Genomic DNA, 23,121 nt, shown 5'->3' with positions numbered 1-23,121 from the left:
CTTTATTTTGATCCTCTTATGTTTACAGATTGCTTGAAGCAACCATGCATTTTGGTGAGAGCATTAAAGAAATCATGAACAAGGAGTTTGGTGCTGGCATGTAAGGATCTGACCAACTCTTCATCTTTATTTATATGCTACTTATGTGCATTGATTCTCTTCTCTTTTTAATTGGTATTCTCTATGTTCAACTATGTACAACTTCTTAGTTCTCAGTGTACTGTGGAAATTGGAAATTTGAGAGAATCGTGTGCAATTGATGGTTCTACTTTTCCTTTTGTCCTGGATGAGCACTGATGAGGAACGGAGAAGTAAAAGACTTATAGGACTTCTAATCCCAATTGCAGGATGATTCAAGTTCATCCAGAAAAGGAGAATTTGAGAATTGAGAATTTGTAGTACTCTACATGAATTAACAGGAGTATATAGTTTCATGCAGTACTCTACATGAATTGAGAATTTGTAGACACCTTGCTGACAGCTACAAACAGTTAGTGCAAGTGGGAGTTACTATTGGCCTACTTAACAAGGCACTAGTTAATGCAAACCTTGCATGTGGAACAGTCTTGGCGAGAAATTTTAATGAAGTTGATAAGATATCCCTTATGCTTAAAAACTATAAGAAAATGCATTTGTGTGGAAGAATAAGATCCCATTGGATTTTGACCTTGAGCTTGAGCTTCAACGTACAGGTTTCCCCTTCTTTAATTAGTTTTGTTTCTAGATTTGAACTTGATGGTTACTTTTTTTATTTAATGAAGGTTGACCGGTTATTTTGCAGTATTTTTCAGATTTTGAGATGTCAGGGTTCAAGTAATGACAAATAGCAGATTGACGAAGTAAGAACTCAATGGATGCCCATGTTCAACAATTGTATAATAGCTAGGTTACGTTGAAGGCACAAAAAATATGCAAGTCTATTAATTTAATATATTTTGCGTAGTTTAAAGTTTGTATTCTTATTGTAGAACATATTTATGTAATATGTTGTATTAGGGTGACAGTTGTAAAATTCATTGAGGTTTGGAAATTAATATTCAACTATTTACTACACTCTTCAATATATAGTATTTTGAAATATGTATTTATTTTATGGCATAGCGAGTGAAATTAAAAAGAATAATTTAGAATATCGCTTTAATAAGCTTCATATACATTCAACTATTAGAAAACACTTTAAAATTGGTGGCAAAATCTTTAATAGCACTCCTTTAATAGCGCTTATAATGTACTATAAAAGAAATATTTGAATTATCCTAACAGTACATTTTACAGCGCTTTTGACAAGCGCTATTAAAACTACCTTTTACTTTTAATAGCGGAGCCATCAACAGCGCTTCAAGAAGCGCTGTAAAATGCCATATTAAGCGCTATAAAAGGCATTTTTTGGCGTAGTGAAGGGCAACTTATAATCTAACAAGGGCAACATATGTGAAACTTATAAGTTGCCCTTGTTGCATACAAGGGCAACTTATAAGCTTCACATAAGTTGCTCTTGTTTGGAACAAGGGCAACTTATAAGCTTCACATAAGTTGCTCTTGTTGCAAACAAGGACAACTTTTGAGTTTTTTTTTTTTTTTAAAAATAAAAAAAAAAATCTGCAATATAATTCCTGATATTTTGCAATATAAAATTCTGCATTATAATTTATAGAATACTGTTTCACCAAACATCATCTTGACATTCCTCAAAAATGATATAAATTTCAAATTTCCAATAATATTTCCGAATTAATTCAAATGTAATTAATTAAATCGATAAATAACAAAATAATGTAGAGTCACGGATAACTACAAGCCTGCTCTAATTATTACACTGAGGGTAATTCACAATCGTTGAAGTAAGTAGCCCACTTGTCTCGAACTTCATCCAACTCCTCTTTGGTGAAGGGCCCCTCCCTTGGAGTTGTGAAAACCTTTAAAAGAACAACGTACATGCAAACCAATAAATTAAATTAAGTTTCATGTGCGAAAACAGAAATTATATTGGTCGCGAAAACAACTTTCTGAATGTACTAAGATTCATTTCAAGTTTTTTATGCACATCTAAGGCTCACTTAGCTCGATATAGATCATATTTGGCCAAAAATGGCATTTTCGATCCCAAATATCAAAAAATGAACCTAAGTACACTTTCTAAACTTTTCCATGATTTATATGATTAGTTATATGTGTATAAGACTCATTTCAAGTTCGTTATGCAAGCTTATGGGTCATTTGGGTCGATATAGGTCATTTATGGCCAAAAATGGCATTTTCGATCCCAACTACCAACAAACGAACTATTTCCACATTCTAACCCTTTTTCATGATTCATATGATTAGTTATATGTTTATGAAACTCATTTCAAGTTCGTTATGCAAGCCTAAGGGTCAGTTGGGTCGATACACGCCATTTATGGCCAAAAATGTCATTTTCGAAACCAACTACCAACAAACAAACATATTTCCACATTCTAACCCTTTTTCATGATTCATATGATTAGTTATATGATTATAAGACTCATTTCATGTTCTTTATGCACGTCTATGGGTCATTTGGGTCAATATAGGTCATTTATGGCCAAAAATGAAATTTTCGATCCCAACTACCAACAAACGAACCTCTTTCCACATTCTAACCATTTTTCATGATTCATATGATTAGTTATATGTTTATAAGACTCATTTCAAGTTCGTTATGCACGCCTAAGGGTCATTTGGGTCGATATAGGTCATTTTATGGCCAAAAATGGCATTTTCAATCCCAACTACCAACAAACGAACCTATTTCCATATTCTAAACGTTTTCCATGATTCATATGATTAGATATATGTTTATAAGACTCATTTTAAGTTCGTTATGCACGCCTATAGGTCATTTGGGTCGATATAGTTCATTTACGGCCAAAAATGGCATTTTCGAACCCAACTACCAACAAACAAACCTATTTCCATATTCTAAACGTTTTTCATGATTTTTATGATTAGTCATATGATTATAAGACTCATTTCAAGTTCGTTATGCACGCCTAAGGGTCGTTTGGGTCGATATAGGTCATTTATGGCCAAAAATGGCATTTTCGATCCCAACTACCAACAAATGAAGCTAAGGACACTTTCTAAATCTTTTTTATGTTTGATATGATTCGTTAGAGGTTACTAAGATTCATTTCAAGTTCTTTATGCACATCTAAGGCTCATTTGGCCCGATATATGTCATATTTAGCCAAAAATGGCATTTTTGATCCCAAATATCAACAAATGACCCTAAGGACACTTTCTAAACCTTTTTTATGTTTCATATGTTTAGTTAGAGGTTACTAAGATTCATTTAAAGTTCTTTATGCACATCTAAAGGCTCATTTGGCTCGATAAAGGTCATATTTGGCCAAAAAGGCATTTTCGATTCCAAATATCAACAAAAGAACCAAAATGAGTCTCTAGGTTCTTTAGTTCAAAGTTGGGAGCGAAAATGTAATTTTAGCCTAAATATGACCTATAACGATCCAATGAGCCTTAAATGTGCGTAAATAGATTGAAATTAGTATTGGAAACTTAAAACTAAGCACATTAATCATGTAATAAGTTTGAAATGAGTCCTTAGGTTCTTTAGTTCAAAGTTGGCAACGAATATGTCATTTTAGCCTACATATGGCCTAAAACGACCCAATGAGTTAAATGTGCATAAACATATTGGAATTAGTCTTATAAAGTTTAAACTATGCATATTAAACATGTAATAAATATAAAATGAATCCTTAGGTTCTTAAGTTCAAACTTGGGAGAGAAAATGTCATTTTAGCTTAAATAGATTGAAAATGTCATATAGTTCTTTAGTCTAAAGCAAAATTATATATATATATATATATTATATAGGAAAATTTATATATATATATATATATATATATATATATATATATATAAAATCCATAAATTTGGTTTGTTTTGAAAGCATCAGAACAGTGACAGTTAAATGCCACCGTCAATTTAAAAAGATTAGAACAAGCACTTACAAAGTTACAATCTCCCATGAAAAAGACTCTCGGGTCGAGCAGAAACTTACCAGCTTCTATGGCATTCCTAGCAGCTAGTCTAAAATCATTCACAATTGAAGGTATCTCTTCTGATGTTAGCCGCCTTGGAGTCGAGAACTCTGCATTAATTGTACCGTTGGCCTGATCTTGTGGTGTTACAGGCTTATCTGTGCAAGAGATTGGAGCATTGCCATTAGGCTGCAAACCTGTTGCAACAAAGAAGTTTTGGGTTATCAAATTCCAGAAGGAAAAAAAAAGTTAACAGTTCAAAAATCACCCAGCAAGTTGAGTAAATAGAAACACAAATACAATTTCCCAATCCACCCAAAAAACAAAAATTTCATTATCAACTTAAAGCAGGTAAAATCGAAATAAAAGGTAAAGAACACAATATTGACAAGTCTCCTTTCTATAGCAAAGAAATTGAAGGAAATTGACACATAACCACCCTTAAATGACAGAGTTATTCCAGAAATCAGGTATTAACTTTTGGGTTGGCATACGGACACATTAATGCAAGTATTAATAAACTAGTCAGGGGAATCCTTCACAAGATGAGCTCAAGTTTGCAAGTTATATCCACATATCATCAAATCATTACGTCAGACCGCACACTAATTTAGTGAGAACCTGGCTGGCAAGTGATACCTTGCCTCATTGGTTCATTCCAACAGTTCACCACGCTAGACTCATATATGAGTCCAAATTGGCAAGTGAGCTTGCCAAAGAAGCTGGCTCTTCAATGTGTGGCTGAAATTGATGACAGAACCTGGATTTATTATATAACCTGATGTCATCCACAACTCATAGCTTGACACCATCAGTTGATTCCACCAAGTTGTTTGAACTCCAGCTTTTCACTTAGGGACAAGACAGGACAAAACAAAATATCAAAGATTTTAATCAATTTATCCATTTTGCATACTAGGGAATTTTCGCTATTATGACTTTAGCTTCCCTCGGTTCTCTGACTCGTAAGCTTGAATGTTCCAAAAGAAACAAAACCTGACTTTTCATGGTTTTCAGATAATTATTTTATGTGTGGCTGATAAAATCCTAATATATGTGCATATCAACTTAAAGTCGCAAGGGATACAAACTAAACAACCAATTTCGACAAGCCTGTCCACCCTCCTCTCATCTCAAACAAAACCCATAAAGGCAAGAGTCCGCAAGACAAATTATGGGCTTGGCTTGTAACTGAGTCCCTGACCATCAGTCTGGTTCTTCTCCCACTTACACTGAACACCAGTTATACTCTTTCCAAAAAAGACTTGCTCCAGCATCTGCATCTCTTACATAGTCAAGCGCATTTTTCAATCTCAAAACTGGACTCATTTCATCTTTTAGTTACAGGGAATGAGGGTCTAAAACTCAAGTCTCTCAAAGGAAACAACCCGTCAATTTATCAGAGAATAAAGGAGATAACAACACAAGTATCTAAAACCAAGAGAAAGTGATTGCTAGATACCAGGAAATGTTGTATTTTTCTGGGTCTCTACGGTACGCACAATACCAAGCTGCTCAACGTAGTTTCCTAGGACTATCAATGCTCTAGTGGAAGCAATTATAATTTTATAATTCCAGTCACCAATACACCATTGTAACAGTCTGTTGAGGCTCTCAGCAAAAAATGGACAGGGAGAAAGCCTCAGTTGAACTGCAACCTTCGAGTGCTGTCAATGAAGGTAGACATGAAATGGAAGTTAGGAATGAAGCGTTTAACCCATTAGCTATCTCAAGAGAGCTTAGAGAGTTGAATTTTGAGGCTGATTAGTTTATGCAGACAGCTGAAGCAGCTAGATAAGAAGTTCTGAAGGCAATGTCAGATGTAGAGCAGACAAAAAAAAGCCTTAAAGTGATAGAAATGAGATGGGTTGTTGCCAAGAAGCTTGAGGATGCTGCTAAGGCTGCTGAATCTCTTGCTTTGGCTAAGATCAGGGCTTTATCATCGAGCAATGAAGGTGTATCATTCGAGGATTATTATCAGCAAAACCCAGGAAGAATTAGTCTATCAATTGAGAATATTCTAGTTTGAGTAATAAAGATCAAAAGGCTGAAAACCTATGGAAAAGGAGGGAGATTGATGCTTTGAGGAAGATAGAAGAAGAAACAGAGGAGAAACTGATGAGTAAGATGGGATTTAGGAACAAAAAGATATTGATTCTAGATTTCAAATGAAATGATATAGACATTAAACAAAAAAAATCTCAAACATGTGAGAATGTTACCTTAATAAATGTTTAGTAACAAGTCTAGTTATTCTCTTGCGTCACTACGGGTCTGCCAATTCAGAAATGAACAATCCATCTGGATAATTGAAAGACAGAATCATAATTCATCAAAGTATAAAAGTATAGAATGATATGCTTTGATAATAAGATATACTGTAAATTAAATCAATAGATAACATCATTTTAAGAAATGAATAAAATTACAACAAAGTTTAATTACATCAACAACATCAACGTTTATCTAGCTCGTGAAACTCCAATGTAACAGAAAAAATCCACTATATACTAGAACAACCACAACCGTTAAACAAGGAAGCAAGACCTAACAACTAACTAGCCTTAAATCATATACCAAGAACCAAAAACAAAATCTTCTTATACCAAAAATAAAAAACAACAGCTTATTTCATCTACATTTATGATTTAAATTGAGATGATTTTCAACCTTAGTGAATCCCAAAGTTATAACAAGGACACGGCAGATACGTTTACATCTAAGATTTCAGGATATTGCATACAAATAAAAATATTTTCATAATTGAATATGTCAGTTGATGCTAAATTCAAGCAATCAGAGGAACGCGCAACAGTCACAAATTTTAATTTCAATCAACCATGATCAATATATAATCTGATACTCATCCATGATGACAGCAACAAATGATAACGAAGGAGGCAAGAAACTTAACATCTCTATGAAGCTGAATGGAGAAAAAAGGATTCAAATTTTACACTTAACGTAAAGAATTGAACAAATACTAACCTTTCAAAGAGCTTTTCAATAGTTTGGAATTGTTTCTCAGACGAAATGAGTGTTTCTTTTACACTGATGAGACTGCTGACATATGATTTCAGAGACTCAAAATCACGCTTTACACGAGAAAGTTCCTGCTCGTTTTCCGCAGCTCTCTGTCTCTGCCTAGATGTCTCGTCAACCAAGTCTTCAACCCGCTGTTGCAGCTCACTTAATATACAGTTAGTTCCAAAAGCAAATCTTTCCATTTCCTCAAGCTTCAAAGACATGTTTTCAAGTTGATTTTCCTTCTTCTTAATTTCTTCTTTACCAAAGTTGACTTTCTCCTTCTCAATAGCAGTTTCAGACTCTGCAATTAAAACCCTTTTAACCAGAGTTTCCATCACGTTTGTAACCATATGCACGGAGTTTAGTGGATCGCATACATAGGCTCCATCTTTATCACGATCAAGACCACTTTGGTCACTAGTTCCTGTAGATGTTACATCACTAGGACCTAAAATGTGAAAATGGGAAAATCGTAACACCCTACCAAACAGAACTTTAGTTGGGTAATTGGTACAATGTTGTCAAGCAATCACATCATGAGCAAAACACTAGTCACAAAGTTGCATTCGAAGACAATGTTTAAACAAGTTGCAAGCTCTATAAGTAGAAAATGCCCATTATAAGTTTATAACAAGCCTAAATAAGCACACTTTTGAATCATTCTACAGGACATCTACACACATACACACAACATGAAATTGTATAAAGCACCATCTTACATTTTGCTATCACACGGAGGAAAGGCCATTTCGAACATTTACAAATACCCGAAGGTATGTTCGTAACCCGTAAGGGCAACGAAGTTCAAGCACAATAACTTAAAACTTAATTTGGCACCATCCTATATCTTTCTACTAAACAAAAGAAAGGCTATTTCAAACTATAACCCAAAAGTATGTAAGTATAGGCATTCGGGCAATGAAGCTCGAGCACGATAACTTAAAACCCCATTCAATTTATACTTCAGGTATTCGACAACGAAAGATTGATCAGTGTACTATACAACAATTACATGAAAAAATTATAAACCTAATTCAAATTGTTCAATCAATAGTAAAACTCTACTATCAGCCTAGCTTATGAATTAACATTGCCTATCTACATCTACAGCTATGAACTAAAAACCTTGATTTCGACAAATTTGAGAACTTCAAGAATCCAATACACCAACCGCCAACGCCATCAGCTTAGAACACTCAAATTAAAATAAATAAATCAACCACAAAGAAATTCTCTGGTTATTAAAAAAATAAATACAAAATTGAAATTAAAAACAAATAAATTAGGAACCCAGATCAAATTGAGAATCAGAAAGTAAAACCCTAAAATGCAACACATGATTAAAAAATCAAAAATGAAAAATCTACCCCCATAAACAGTATTGAAAAAAGCAGAAAGATCCAAGCTGCGAAAAAGGACAAGGGAAAAATAACAAAAGAAAACAAACTTCAGGGTTTTTGAAATTACCTTGAGGAGAGAGAAACGGAAATGAAGAAGAGCCCTTTTGTTGCCGGCAGACGGCTGGTGCGTTGGGGATGAAGGAGTTCCGGTGGTGGTTTCGCCTGAGAAGGAGGAGAGAGGGTTTGAGTGTGTGAGTGTGGTTTCGCCGGTCACCTGAGAAGGATGAGAGCGCCGGTGGCTTCGCCGGTCAGCAGGGAGATGGTATCGTCTGGTTGCAGGGAGCGAGTGTGTGAGCAGGGAACGAGGAGAGCAGTGTTGTTTTTTTTTTTTAGCCTAGGTTAAAGGTTGCGTTTGTTTTGAGGGAAAGTTGAGATTTTAATTTTTTTAATTGTTTTGCTTTTAAAAGTTACACTTGTTTAATAAGGGTAACTTTTGATGAGCAACTTATAAGCATTTTTCCTCTAGTGATTAGTGTGTCCATGCCATAAAAGAAAGTGCAATAATTAAATTGAGACTAAAAGAAAAGTGTAACAAATACCTATGACGGAGTACGTAGATCACATTGTATAACTATTTGATTAGAAAGGAAAAAAATTATGAAATAGTTGTGAAATTATAACAAATCGTTATAGTGCATATGTCAAATTAGTCATATAAGGAGTATATAAGTCCGTCATACATAAGTTTTTTTTGGTATAAAACTAATCCCCCCTCATTTGTACACATTTCTCCTACCCCGGCCTCCCACTCCTCTACCGTGTTTCATGTCCCCCTCCGACATCCTCCACCTTTGACTAACAACCTTACTACCTAAATCGCAATTTAGAAGGTGGACCATGGTGCACATAGATCATGGTGCATCTTAAGAACACTAGTATATAATTGAAAAAACATCTGGTTACAAAAAAAGAACATGAGTATTTTTTTTATTTAGGTTTTTAATAAATAGTAAAATAATATATTTCCTCCGTTCCGGAAATATCGCACCATGGTTGACTTTTACCTCTTTAACCGTTACTTTGACTCTTAATATCTCAAATTGCGTGCAAGTAAAAATTATAAAAAATTAATATTTAAAAAATATATATCGATATGAATCTAACGTGATCCCACATGACTAAAATTTCCTTACGTACGAATCACAAAAAATTGTCAAAGTCGTAGTGTGAATAGTGTAAAAAACAAATGGTGCGATATTTCCGGAACGGAGGAAGTATTATTTTTATAACAAAAAAGTGAAATATTATATCGCATGTTCTTTTGCCGTAGTGTCATGTTCTTTTGTTTATGCACATATGTTCTTTTGGTGCACCATGCTCTATGTGCACCACGGTCTATAGTCCACGGATTGCTACCTACATTTCCATGGCAAATATGTGAATACAAATTCTTAAATATTGTATATGGGTGTAAAATTTAACTCAAAATGCTTAAAAATTACTCTTATATAAGTAAAAGTTATCTATTTTTTAGAAATAAAAATTTTCTTTTTAATAAAAAATATTTATTCAAAATTACTAATAATGTATAAAATTAACAATTTAATCCTTTAAAACATTATTTTTTTTATATAATACAAAAGAGTTTTGGATCGTCTAGAGTTCTAAATTAACTCTATGAGGTAGAGTTTGAGCAATATCAACCATTGAATGAAAAATCAATGGCTCATATATTATCTTTCCAAAATCCCCCCTTATTTTTCCTCATTAATATCCACCCCGTGATTTTCCCTTCCCACTAATATGAGCCATTGATTTTAAAATGTATGGTTTAGATACAACTCTGCCTTGTAAAGTTTTATTAAAACTCTAGAGGATCCGGAATCATTTCACATCGTTGTTTGATAAAACCTTTCACGAGGGGGTTCGATCTGTTGTAGTTAATTTGAAATTGAATTAAATTTGATCCAATTTATTGGAAATGTAGAACTGTGTTTTGTCGCGACACCACGCGAATCTTCATATATTTGCTAAATAATTTTCCAATAGAGAATGAAGTTTTACTCTTAAAACAAAATCAAAAGCTAATAAAAAAACAAGAAAATAGGAGCTAGCCTTCAACCAAATGGTTGATGGTAGGCTGGTAGCCCCTAATTTCAACAACAAAGATCTAGGTTTACAAAGGAGAAAAAGAGAGGAGATAAAATGGGAGGAATGGGAAGGAATAAAACAACAGAGCGTTCTTGTTTTTTCCTATTTACGTCCATAATTTCATGAAATACTGACATTTGAAGTAAAAATCCAAGTTCATCATCTTCCAATAACTAGTTGTTCATTTGTATTCAATCTATATGAAATGGTAAATTATATTTTGTTCAATCTGTACTAAATCGTGAATTATATCCGATTCAATCTGTACAAAATAGAAGTACTTATTTCATGCAAATAGAATGAAAAAGCTCGGAAAAAAAGGGAGGAAAAAAACCCGAAAATTACCTCAATTCCAAGGCCTTCCAAGTCAAAAAAATCGTTAATTGCAATCAAAATATATATATATATATATATATATATATATATATATATATATATATATATATATATATATATATATATATATATATATATATATATATATATATATATATATATATATATATATATATATATATATTCTAATTTGATTAGATACACATTACACTAACAAAGAAGTCAAATTTATTTGAACCAAAATAATATAAAAAAAGGTTGAGAGAAAATAATAAAAATGACGTTAGAGATTTTTTTTAGAATGAAAAAATGACAGTAAAAAGGGTTGCGTCAAGTAAACTTAAGCTGCGATAATTAAGGTAAAGCGCTAAAAGCCGCCCCAAATATACTCAAAATTGCCCTATTATATTATAAACCAACCCTTAATTATGGATTTCAATTTTATAAGTCCACGCTATGGTATGTATGAACTTAAATTGCATAAGTCTATACCATGGTCTTAGTTCTAAATTCATAAGTCTTCAATTTTTTTTCCCGGGTTAATTAATTCAAATTCAACAACAAACCAAACCCCTAAATAAGATACACTTATGCATATTAAGATCACACTATGGCGTAGACTTATGCATTTTAAGATTCTGTCATGGTATGAGCTCAAACTGCATAAGTCTATACCATGGTAAAACTCTAATTTCATATGTAATACCTCGTATTTTTGATTAATTATAAATATATTTTATTATAATTATGAAGCATTTTTATGATTCTTTTTTCGAATTAATTCACATTTAAATATTATTTAAATATATTTTTATTAATTAGAATATTTATTATTTTTGATTTATTACGAAACGAATTTAAATTCAAGTTGAGAAATTATTTGGGTTTCGTATCTCTAAAAATGTTTAAATTAAATTTAAAGTCCAACTCGTTTTTATGTTGAGCCCAATTAAAGAATCCAATTAAAGTTTTAATTCAAACCCAATCCCTAAATGCAAGCCCAATACCCAACTTCCAAATCCTAGCACACTATAGGATTATAGAAGCCTATAATACCCCCTTTATTCATTAGATCCCCACTTCATTAAACCCTCAATTAATTCTCTCCCTCTCTCTTGCTTACCCCTCACGGCACTCCTCTTCTCTTTGCCTTCCCTTCGGCCGAGCTTCACGAGCAGCACCAGCGTGCTTGCCACGTTGTTCCTCTCTCTCTTGCTCCCTTGCGTCGCTGCCCAGCCCCAAGTACACCCACTGCCTCGTGTGCTTCTCCTCTCGACGCCCAACTCCCACACGAGCATCGCTCGTTGCTTCCCTCGCAAGCCTCGCCAGCGCCCAGCTCTCGTGCTCTCCCTCTCCCTCGCGCGCACTCGCGCCAAGCACCCGCACACTCGCGCCAAGCACCCGCACACTCGCGCCCCTCTCCCTTAGTGCTGCTGCTGTGCCTGCTGCTTCTTGTTTCATGCGTCGCCCCGCACACCACACGCAACAGCAACAACATTTGTTGTTGTGCGTTGCCGCGCACCATACACTGTATATTTTGTTCCCTTTTACGCCCGGTCACATTAATTCGTGATCGTACCGTGCTATAGGCCGGCTTGGTATAATTCTCTTCTTCCTAACCTATTCTATTTCAAATTATGTTTTTAAATTATGGATTTTTATTATTAATATTGAATTATGATTGATTATATTGTTGAGATTGGTTATGAACACCAAACTTGAGGATTTATGTGTTTTGATTATTGAAGGATATTTTGATTTGAAGTATTTTAATTTTCAGATTTGGATTATTAAATAAAGTGTTGATTTTTAAAGGTTTAAATTGGTTTTAATGATGATTTAGGGTTAGGGTTTTAATATTAACCTAATGACTAATTTAAAATAAATAGATGATGATTTTAATTATGATAATCAATTAAATTTTTCAGATTATTTTAAAGACCTAAAGTGTCAATTTTGAATGAGTTTTAGCATGAAAATAAATGAATTTCATGCTAGGGTTTTAGTTATTCAATTGATTCTATTATTTTATTCATAAACGACTAATTTCTAATTAATTCAAGTGTTTACAAAGTTAATAAAGTTGCTGGAAATTTAATGAACATGAATAATAATTGCATTTCATTAATTTAATGATAGGAGAAAATTTCTAATCTAGAGACTTGAATCACAAAGTGGCCCCCGTACTTAGGTATTCAAGGTACGTACTGATAGGTTATGATACATATGACAAAACATAAATCATGCGGAAAAACCTTAATGCCAGGAAACATATTATTTACACATAATCATTTAGCATAGTTTAGGTGCATACACTTTGTTGCGTGCCCTCCCTAGCTGCGCCCGAACCGAACAAGAACAAGTCTTTAGGACTCCAAGTGTCGTCCCTCCGTAGATAGTCCACAGCACGTCCGGATCCGCCTTAAGCTTGACCAACTAGAATCGCCCTTAAGGTAGTATAGATTTTCGGCTGGTTAGGGGCAAGAGAGTGGCTGATTTTTCTTCAAAATCTTACCTTTAGAATACTTCAATTGTGTATATAAATTATGACCCTAGGCTCCTATTTATAGAGGTATGGAAAAGGAACTGGAATCCTATTAGGATATGAATTAATTTAATTAGAATCCTGCTAGGACTCTATTAAATAAACTTTATCTAATAGGTTTAGGATTTAATCTTTTATCGAATCCCGATAGCTTTAGGATTCGCACACGAGCATCACATGAGCACCGTACACCCGTGCAGGCCTTGCGGCCCACGCTGAGCGCACAGTGCCTCGGCCCATGCCCGCTGCCTGTGTCCGCGCGCGCGCCCAAGACCTTGGCTGGGCCTGGCTTGCGCTGGGCCTGGTCGAGGCTTGGCGTTGATGCGTGCGGCTTGCTGGGCGACGGCCTGGCTTCGTGCTGGGCCTTCGTCTAGCGAGCCTCGTCCGATGCTAATTCGTACGATACGCTTCCGATTAAATTCCCGATTCCGGAATTCATTTCCGATACGAACAATATTTAATATTTCCTATTCCGGAATTAATTTCCGTTTCGAACAAATATTTAATTTTTCCGTTTCCGGAATTATTTTCCGATTCCGATAATATTTTCGATTCTGACAATATTTCCGTTTCCGGCAATATTTCCGTTTCCGGCAATATTTCCGATTCCGGCAATATTTCCATTTCCGATAATATTTTCCGATACGTACCATGTTTCCGTTTCCGGCAACATCTACGACTTGGATAATATTTATATTTCCGATACGATCCATATTTCCGTTTCCGGTAATATCATCGTTTCCGGAGTATTCATTTCTTGCTTGTGACGATCTCAGCTCCCACTGAAACCAAGATCCGTCGATTCCGAATATCCATAGATGGAGTATTTAATGCCATTAAATACCTGATCCGTTTACGTACTATTTGTGTGACCCTACGGGTTCAGTCAAGAGTAAGCTGTGGATTAATGTCATTAATTCCACTTGAACTGAAGCGGCCTCTAGCTAGGCATTCAGCTCACTTGATCTCACTGAATTATTAACTTGTTAATTAATACTGAACCGCATTTATTAGACTTAATATTATATGCATACTTGGACCAAGGGCATTATTTCCTTCAGTCTCCCACTTGTCCTTAGGGACAAGTGTGCGTTACCTAATTCCTTTGTCGCTCGATGCTTGCTCTTGAACATAAGGTAAGAGTTGTCATCCTTATTATGTCCAGAGGTGTTTCTCGGTTTCAGAGTTCAACTGATCAAATAAACAGATAATCATAGCCTATGATTCATCCGAGCACGGCCATGCATTTTATAGTTTCTAGCTCTCCGAGTGGCCTTGTACAACTTTTAAGCATCTCATCCCGATTTATGGGAGGACAATCCCAATCTTGCGATCTTGAGATTAGACTTCGTTTGATAGGTGATTACCTGAGCGTTGCCTTTATAGCCTCCTTTTACGGTGCGACGGTTGGTCAACGTCAAAGCAACCAGTTCTCAAACAAGTAATCTCAAATCACTCAGGTATTGAGGATTTAGTGTCTAATAATTTTAATGAAATTTACTTATGACAGATTTTCATCTCTTACAGTAAAGTTTCATAGGTCTGTCCGATACTAGTCTTCCCAAAGTAAGTATCTATGCAAATGATTATGACATTGCCATGTCCACATAGTTCAAGAAACAGAACTACTAGTCATCTTTCATTCTAGTCGTCTAACGTTTTCTATGCGCCCACCTTTATAGAAAACTCCGACCAGGGACCATTTTCAACTTTTGACATTCAAGTTCACTTGATAGACATTTCTTAGTCACAGGACTGGTCCTGACAGTCTATCTTGAATATATCGTCAAATTTGACGGGACTCATCATTTAATACTAAACCAAGATTAAATGGAATATGAAAATACATTTCATATATGATAAATGTTCAACCCCAACATTTTACAACCATGGGCCTCAAACCCATCTTTAAAACAGTTCATGGAATTCAAAGCTATGCTTGATTTCCAGTGCTACAACGTGAGTGTTGCTTCTCACTTGTTGCATAGGTTTAGTTATCATGCTTTGCCAATCTTAATATCCTTTTCATCGAATGTTCTTGGAGATATGATGATAAGATCTTTTGAGTTTGTTTATTATGTGATCTAGTCTTTCTTACTTCGATAGTGGTTCTACGCATTTTGCAATGAAGAACCATCAAGTCAGCAGACAGGTGATCTACACAAGTTCAGTGAAGAACTCTTTAAAACAACCCTGTTTTATTGCTTCATAGGCAATAAGTACTTTTACTTCAACTGTTTAGGTTGCTAGTGATGCTTTGTTTGGATTTACTTATCCAAGCAGTTCACAGATATGCGGAAGACTTTCCAACTATATCTTGGAACATAGAAATTATTATTTTTAATTTCCCACGCAACAACTCATGGTCTGCAATCCATGTTGCCATTTTAAAACACGATGCTCTTTAGCTCGTCCTTGTCAATGGTTAACTCCAAATGGATCTTTCTTGATCCTTTGCCAGTGTTTATGCGTGTAGCATCAATATTTAGCATATCTTTATTTCCTTGAATTAAGAACTAATCTTATGTACTTCTTCAAGTACCATAAGTATTCTTGATCTCAATCTAGTTGATCTTCACTTAGATCAATAGAGATTGGTATATGTTCGTCATGCCTAAAGTCATACGATACGTTTTTGGCGATCCTCACATTATATCATACATGATAAATTCTTTTGCAGAATAATTCCCAATTGAATTCTATTCATGTAACTTTAGCTCATTCTAGTCTCAGTAGATACTGAATCCAGCTAAATTCTTTGACATATAATATAGGTTAAGAATCTCACTTAGATCCTTTGATGTTTAACTTAGTAAATTCTTATACATAGTTCAAACATTCATTACTTAGATTTATTCATATGGGTCGAATGTCTCCAATGGAGTCTTTCGTGTTTGATTTAGTAAATGCCATTACTTAATCCAAAACAATATTATAAGATATTTGTGAATGGATCTTAATACCCATTATGTACTAAGTTTCGCCTTGGTCCATCATTGATGAATAAATTCAAACCTAAGTTATTAGCATTTGAATGTTATTTCACAATAGAGAGATATGTGTGTGATACACATAGGACCAGTTAAGTTTTATGTACTCCCACTAAACTTCTTATATATATATATAAGAATCATGTACATTTGATGAAACTAAAATACTTATTAGCTTCACTAAAATAAATTTCCAATTCCCAATTGCTTGCTTAAATCTGTACTTAGATTTCATAAGCCAGCTTTCTATTCAAGCATTTATTTGGATCCACAAATCCTATGACATACCATGTACATAGTTTCTTCCAACATTTGATTGAGGAATACGTTTTGTCATCCAATTTCATGTTTGATGGTTTTTATCCTTAAAACAAACTTGCAACCAATAGGTGTGAAACTATTCTTGCAAATCAACAAAGTTTCAATTTTGTCATCAAAACATTGAGTATGTTTTATGGCCTCTAACCATTTAAAACATTTGAGTCTATATATGGCCTCTAACCATTTTAGGGAATCTGGGTTTCGTCATAGGTTTTTTACAGGTCACAAACTCATTAATCTACATGATAATAGTTTGACTGCAAGTTGTAGGTTTCTTCACTATCTAATAGAAGAATCTCATAGTTTCATTGACCTGAACTCGATCTATGTTTCTTTACTATCTAATAGAAGAATCTCATAGTTTCAGTGAACTCTATGCCTACTAGGGTATAGAACATCAAACGATAGAATATCAATAGCCACTTTAAAGTCCTTTGAATATTCTGTTCTCCTTGAAGCATTTGTAAAGTCTTCTAAGAGATGTCTATTCTTTAAAGCCACTTATAAAGTCCTCAAAGAATAAGTGTTCGGATTTTCTAAAGAACTTCGAAAAGCCTCCGGAATCTCCGTTTTATGTTTGTTGTTCGCCTCGAAGACTTTCGAGGTCTATTTTCTCCCACTTGTCATTTTTGGAAACGAATCTCTAAAAGGACATTATTTCGAGCAAACAAACATTATGTTCTCAAAAATTCGTGGTAGAAACAATACCCTTGTGTCTCATTTGAATAAATCACAATGAAACATATATCTAGACTTGGGTCTTAGTTTGTCGAATGACAAACACTAAGCTCCCACTGAGTTTAGCAACTCTCTAGATATATATTATTGAAAAGATATTCTGAAATTACTTTTCAATAGCTTTGACGAATTTGGTTTAGTTTGGTGGTAGTTGAGCATTTTGTTTAGAAATTATAGGAAAAATTCTTTATGATTATCATTGATTGAATCAAGTACTAATTGACTTCGATCATTCCACTTAGATATGTCATATCTCATGGAGCTAGATTGTGAAATTACAACACACAATCATTGATGATCATTTTTGGTCTCAAGCAATCATTAACATGATCTATCCTAGATCTTTATGATTTCTTACCAAGTGGGATTTATACTTCTGAATCTTTGAACTAGCCAAACATATTCAAACTTATATCACATTGAGTAAATAAACCTATATTCACTCAAATATGTGTGAAATAATAAAGTCATAAAATCTTTCTTTAGCTTTGAACTCTATTGTCTAGGCGTTCTAACAATAGTTCATATTTTTTGTTATTTTCAACAAGTAAGACTAGTTGTCTTAAATTGATCTAGAAATCAATCAACTTTCAAAAGTCCATCAAAATAGAGCTTTTGAATGTTAACTTGTTGACATGGTCTAAGTAATAATGCCAAAGATTAGTGGAACTCAAATCAAGAGATTGATTTGAACCTAGTAAAGTTTTTATTGTTAAAGAGTTGTTTGTTTTAATCAAGCATATTGACTCAACCCGTAAATGACCATTTCATTCAAATAAACAAACAAACATTGTTTTTATTTTTCTTGAATGTGAGTCTTTCTGTGTTTGAAAATAGAAATTTAGGTATGTTGATTATGGAACAAAATAGCCATTAAGTTCCAGCCTTTGAAAGGACTTAAAACAAATTAGATGACCCTACAACTAATGTAGCATTGCCATGCTTCATTTCCCAATTGTAGGCCATTAGTGTAGCCTAGCTTCCATTGTTTGAGTTATTACCGAAATAAGAACCTCAAGCGGTATATGATACCAAGGAAGTTTGATTGCCAGGTCACTTCTCTTTAAACATTAACTTTTAGGTAGAAACAGAATTGTAAATTCCTTTCACTTGCTCCTTGTTTTCCTATTTCTTGTACCCTTTCTTAAGAATTGAATTCTCTAGTGTTGACTTTTATACTTTGTTTAGACATGTCCAATGTCACTCCAACAAAGTTCTTACCATTTATGTTGAATATTTTATTTCAACTAGATGATCTTACCAGAAGCTTCTAAAGTTCTCTAAGCATCGATCTATTCGAATGTCTAGGGACTAGACTCATTCGAGAATTAAATGGAGAAAGATATTAGGTTGTTAACCATTGGTAAAGCTGAGTGTTTAAACTTAATGCTTTATGATCTCAAAACTACATTGTATTTTGAATTCACAAGCACCAATCGGTTTGCCATTCGACTTTGATACTCGAAAACAACCATAAAAGTCGCTATAAGAAACGTACATTTTAAATTGTTCATCATTTTCTCTCATTTCCGTGAATCGTTATTGGATTCACTACCAATCGAGGAAATTTACTATTACCTTTCTAAAAGGATTTATTGCAGTGCAAGATATTTAATTATAAACAATAATTAAAACATACATTGAAGCATGCAAAGTCTAAACATTTATCATGAATAATAACTTGAAATTAAAGCAATCATGCAATTCAAACAAGTTATTAGCATTTTATTCGATTTTATTGTTCCGGCAGGTGTGAATAAATGATTCCAAGATCCTAAAATCCATTGAAGAATTAAGCACATTATGTATTTAGACTCAATTCTAAAATCTTTTAGGTAAGCAAAAACCTTTTGCTAATAGTCTAGAAACTACTCTTGGTTGATAGGTACGTCTAAGAGCTTATTAGGTAAACCTATCGATTTTGCCACGACATAAAAGGACTCCTTACTTATATCGTTGAGTTTCACCAAAACTAACATGTACTCAAAATTATTTGTGTACCTTACCCCTTTAGTATCGATAAGTAACACCTCGCTATGGCGGAAAACTATTACTAAGATCGATGTAAAGGATATCCAAGTAAGTGTTATTTTGGCATGGCACCTTTTAACTCAATTTTTAAGTTTGGAACTTAAAGCTCTTACTATGTTGGTTAGATTTTAAGTGAACTAAAATCCTTAATCATGCAACATAATCAAGCCACAATCTCATGCATAATTAAGACATATTTAAAGCAATAAATAACTTAAAGCATGCATAAGATAAATGTGATCTAGTATGGCCCGACTTCATCTTGAAGCTTCAACTTCAAAGTCCGTCTTGAAAATGGAAACTTCGTCTTGAATTTCACCGTGGGAGGCGCCATTTTCTCCAAATAGGATAAGCTATAATTAAAACTAATTACAACTATTTAATGGTACGCAGACCATATTTAAATTGAAAATCAAATTCGGTACTTTAGACCAATTACATTCAAATTAATGGTACGCAGACCATATTTTCTATCCTATTTGGGCCATACTAGTCACTTCATAACCTGCAAAACAGTACATATACAATATATACCATTCATCCATTCATTATCATGAATGGCCCACATAATTGGTTAGTTAAAACACATTGTATGCATCATATAAACATTTGCAGCAATTAATCAAGGGCACCAATAATCTACCAATTATTCAGTCCTTATTAATTCTAATCAAGTTGTTTAACCTTAAAGGATTTGTAGACCTAATCAAGAGTTTATGACTAAAAAGGGCTCTCACTTAAACCAATAAATTCATATGCTTTACTAATTTTAAACATAAAAATGTATTTCTAGTCTAACCGGAAACATACAAATTTAATTAAAATTTAAAGCTCATATAAATTTATAATTGAATCCATTTATTTAATTTATTTTTCAGTCGAATTTTAAATTAATTCAAGGTTTTTAATTTTAGTAAAATAATTAAAATAAATAAAATTTATAATAATTATAATATTTAAAATTAAAATCCAAGAAAACAATTTAAATTATTTAATTTTAAAATTAATTAAAATTACATGAACTGAAAATTCAAATTAAAATTCAAAACTCGATAATCGTAACATGACGAGCACTTGGGCTTGCGCCCAAGCCCCATCGATTGCACGACCATCGCTGGCCCATGGCACATCATCGCAGCAGTCGCGCGCAAACCCAGCTGCTACGATGGTGCTCGCTCGCGCAAGCAAGCGCTGGAGGCCACGCGTGTTGGCGCGCTGAGCTGCGATCGCTGGGCGACCAGCTCTCGCCCTCGCGCGCGCGCGCCTCTGCTTGTGCCATGCCATCGCTGCTCGCCCATCGCCCACATGCGCGCAGCACTCGACACAAGGCAGGGCTGCTGCCTTGTGCTCGTGCGCCACTCGCCTTGCTCGCTGCATTCGTACCGCATGGGCGACGAGCTCCATTGCTCGTCGTCGCATGCCCGCACTATACAACACCCCTTGAGGGTAACACGTAGCGTCCATTGCTTTGTGCGTGCAAGTTTTATGAGCGATTGCATAAAAATCTAAAATTTTTAATTCAAAATAATGACAAATTAATAAAACATATTAATTTCATAATTTTAGGGCGAAAAATCGAAAATTTATTAATCAATTAATTTCCGATTAATCATGGATTCAAATCTAGTTCATAAAAATTTAAAATTTAGCATAAATTAACAATTTTTATGATGGTTTTTAATCATAGGCATCTAATTAAATTATTAATTAATTATGAAAAACAAATCAATTCTAAATTATTCGAATTTCAACAATTTAATCATAATTACAAATTAGATATCATAATTAACAAGGCTAGGCATTCAAACTTGTTAAACATATACAGTAGGTCAATCAAAAATTCAAGATTTATCAACAAGAATCGCAAATATTTAATTTAACATCTTAAATTTACAAACTTTTGCGTTCGAAAAACTAAAACCTCCGAAAAGTCATAGTTAGGCTTCGAATTTGGGAATTCTGGGTTCGGCCGAAAAATATTTATTTTTGTCAAAATTTTAGAATGCCTTTTACATGCGGAATTGACACAAAAATTACTCGATTTGGATGAGTAACGAAGAAACTGCCGAAAAATTGCGTACATATAATTAAATAAACGCAATTTGCAATTAATTAACAATTACGAAAATTAATCACCCCTTTTAATTCCTTGCAAATTTGTAATATTTAACCATGTTCATGCAATTTAGATTATGAAAATAATAAGAGGCTCGTGATACCACTGATAGGTTATGATACATATGACAAAACATAAATCATGCGGAAAAACCTTAATGCCAGGAAACATATTATTTACACATAATCATTTAGCATTGTTTAGATGCATACACTTTGTTGCGTGCCCTCCCTAGCTGCGCCCGAACCGAACAAGAACAAGTCTTTAGGACTCCAAGTGTCGTCCCTCCGTAGATAGTCCACAGCACGTCCGGATCCGCCTTAAGCTTGACCAACTAGAATCGCCCTTAAGGTAGTATAGATTTTCGGCTGGTTAGGGGCAAGAGAGTGGCTGATTTTTCTTCAAAATCTTACCTTTAGAATACTTCAATTGTGTCTATAAATTATGACCCTAGGCTCCTATTTATAGAGGTATGGAAAAGGAACTGGAATCCTATTAGGATATGAATTAATTTAATTAGAATCCTGCTAGGACTCTATTAAATAAACTTTATCTAATAGGTTTAGGATTTAATCTTTTATCGAATCTCGATAGCTTTAGGATTCGCACACGAGCATCGCACGAGCACCGTACACCCGCGCAGGCCTTGCGGCCCACGCTGAGCGCACAGCGCCTCGGCCCATGCCCCCTGCCTGTGTCCGCGCGCACGCCCAAGGCCTTGGCTGGGCCTGGCTTGCGCTGGGCCTGGTCGAGGTTTGGCGTTGATGCGTGCGGCTTGCTGGGCGACGGCCTGGCTTCGTGCTGGGCCTTCGTCTAGCGAGCCTCGTCCGATGCTAATTCGTACGATACGCTTCCGATTAAATTCCCGATTCCGGAATTCATTTCCGATACAAACAATATTTAATATTTCAGATTCCGGAATTAATTTCCGTTTCGAACAAATATTTAATATTTCCGTTTCCGGAATTATTTTCCGATTCCGATAATATTTCCGATTCTGACAATATTTCCGTTTCCGGCAATATTTCCGATTCCGGCAATATTTCCATTTCCGATAATATTTTCCGATACGTACCATGTTTCCGTTTCCGGCAACATCTACGACTTGGATAATATTTATATTTCCGATACGATCCATATTTCCGTTTCCGGTAATATCATCGTTTCCGGAGTATTCATTTCTTGCTTGTGACGATCTCAGCTCCCACTGAAACCAAGATCCGTCGATTCCGAATATCCATAGATGGAGTATTTAATGCCATTAAATACCTGATCCGTTTACGTACTATTTGTGTGACCCTACGGGTTCAGTCAAGAGTAAGCTGTGGATTAATGTCATTAATTCCACTTGAACTGAAGCGGCCTCTAGCTAGGCATTCATCTCACTTGATCTCACTGAATTATTAACTTGTTAATTAATACTGAACCGCATTTATTAGACTTAATATTATATGCATATTTGGACCAAGGGCATTATTTCCTTCACGTACATGTCTAGGGT

At 34.5% G+C, this 23,121-nt stretch overlaps 1 protein-coding gene across 1 annotated transcript; it reads right to left on the bottom strand.

Annotated features, from left to right (window-relative positions):
- Positions 1-1,619: 1,619 nt before the first annotated feature.
- Positions 1,620-8,696, bottom strand: LOC110791407 (uncharacterized). Its single transcript, XM_021996148.2, has 5 exons — positions 8,520-8,696; positions 7,014-7,500; positions 6,248-6,326; positions 4,046-4,222; positions 1,620-1,916 (listed from the first exon to the last, which is right to left on the bottom strand). Exons 2-3 carry the CDS (start codon positions 7,400-7,402, stop codon positions 6,308-6,310), a joined length of 408 nt encoding a protein of 135 aa, XP_021851840.2. The 5' UTR covers positions 7,403-7,500; positions 8,520-8,696; the 3' UTR covers positions 1,620-1,916; positions 4,046-4,222; positions 6,248-6,307.
- Between the last annotated feature and the right edge of the window lie 14,425 nt (positions 8,697-23,121).

The sequence above is a fragment of the Spinacia oleracea genome, chromosome 3 (genome assembly GCF_020520425.1).
Source record: "Spinacia oleracea cultivar Varoflay chromosome 3, BTI_SOV_V1, whole genome shotgun sequence".
NCBI lineage: Eukaryota > Viridiplantae > Streptophyta > Magnoliopsida > Caryophyllales > Amaranthaceae > Spinacia > Spinacia oleracea.
Note: the sequence above shows the minus strand (reverse complement) of the source record. Positions and strands in the feature narration are given on the sequence as shown.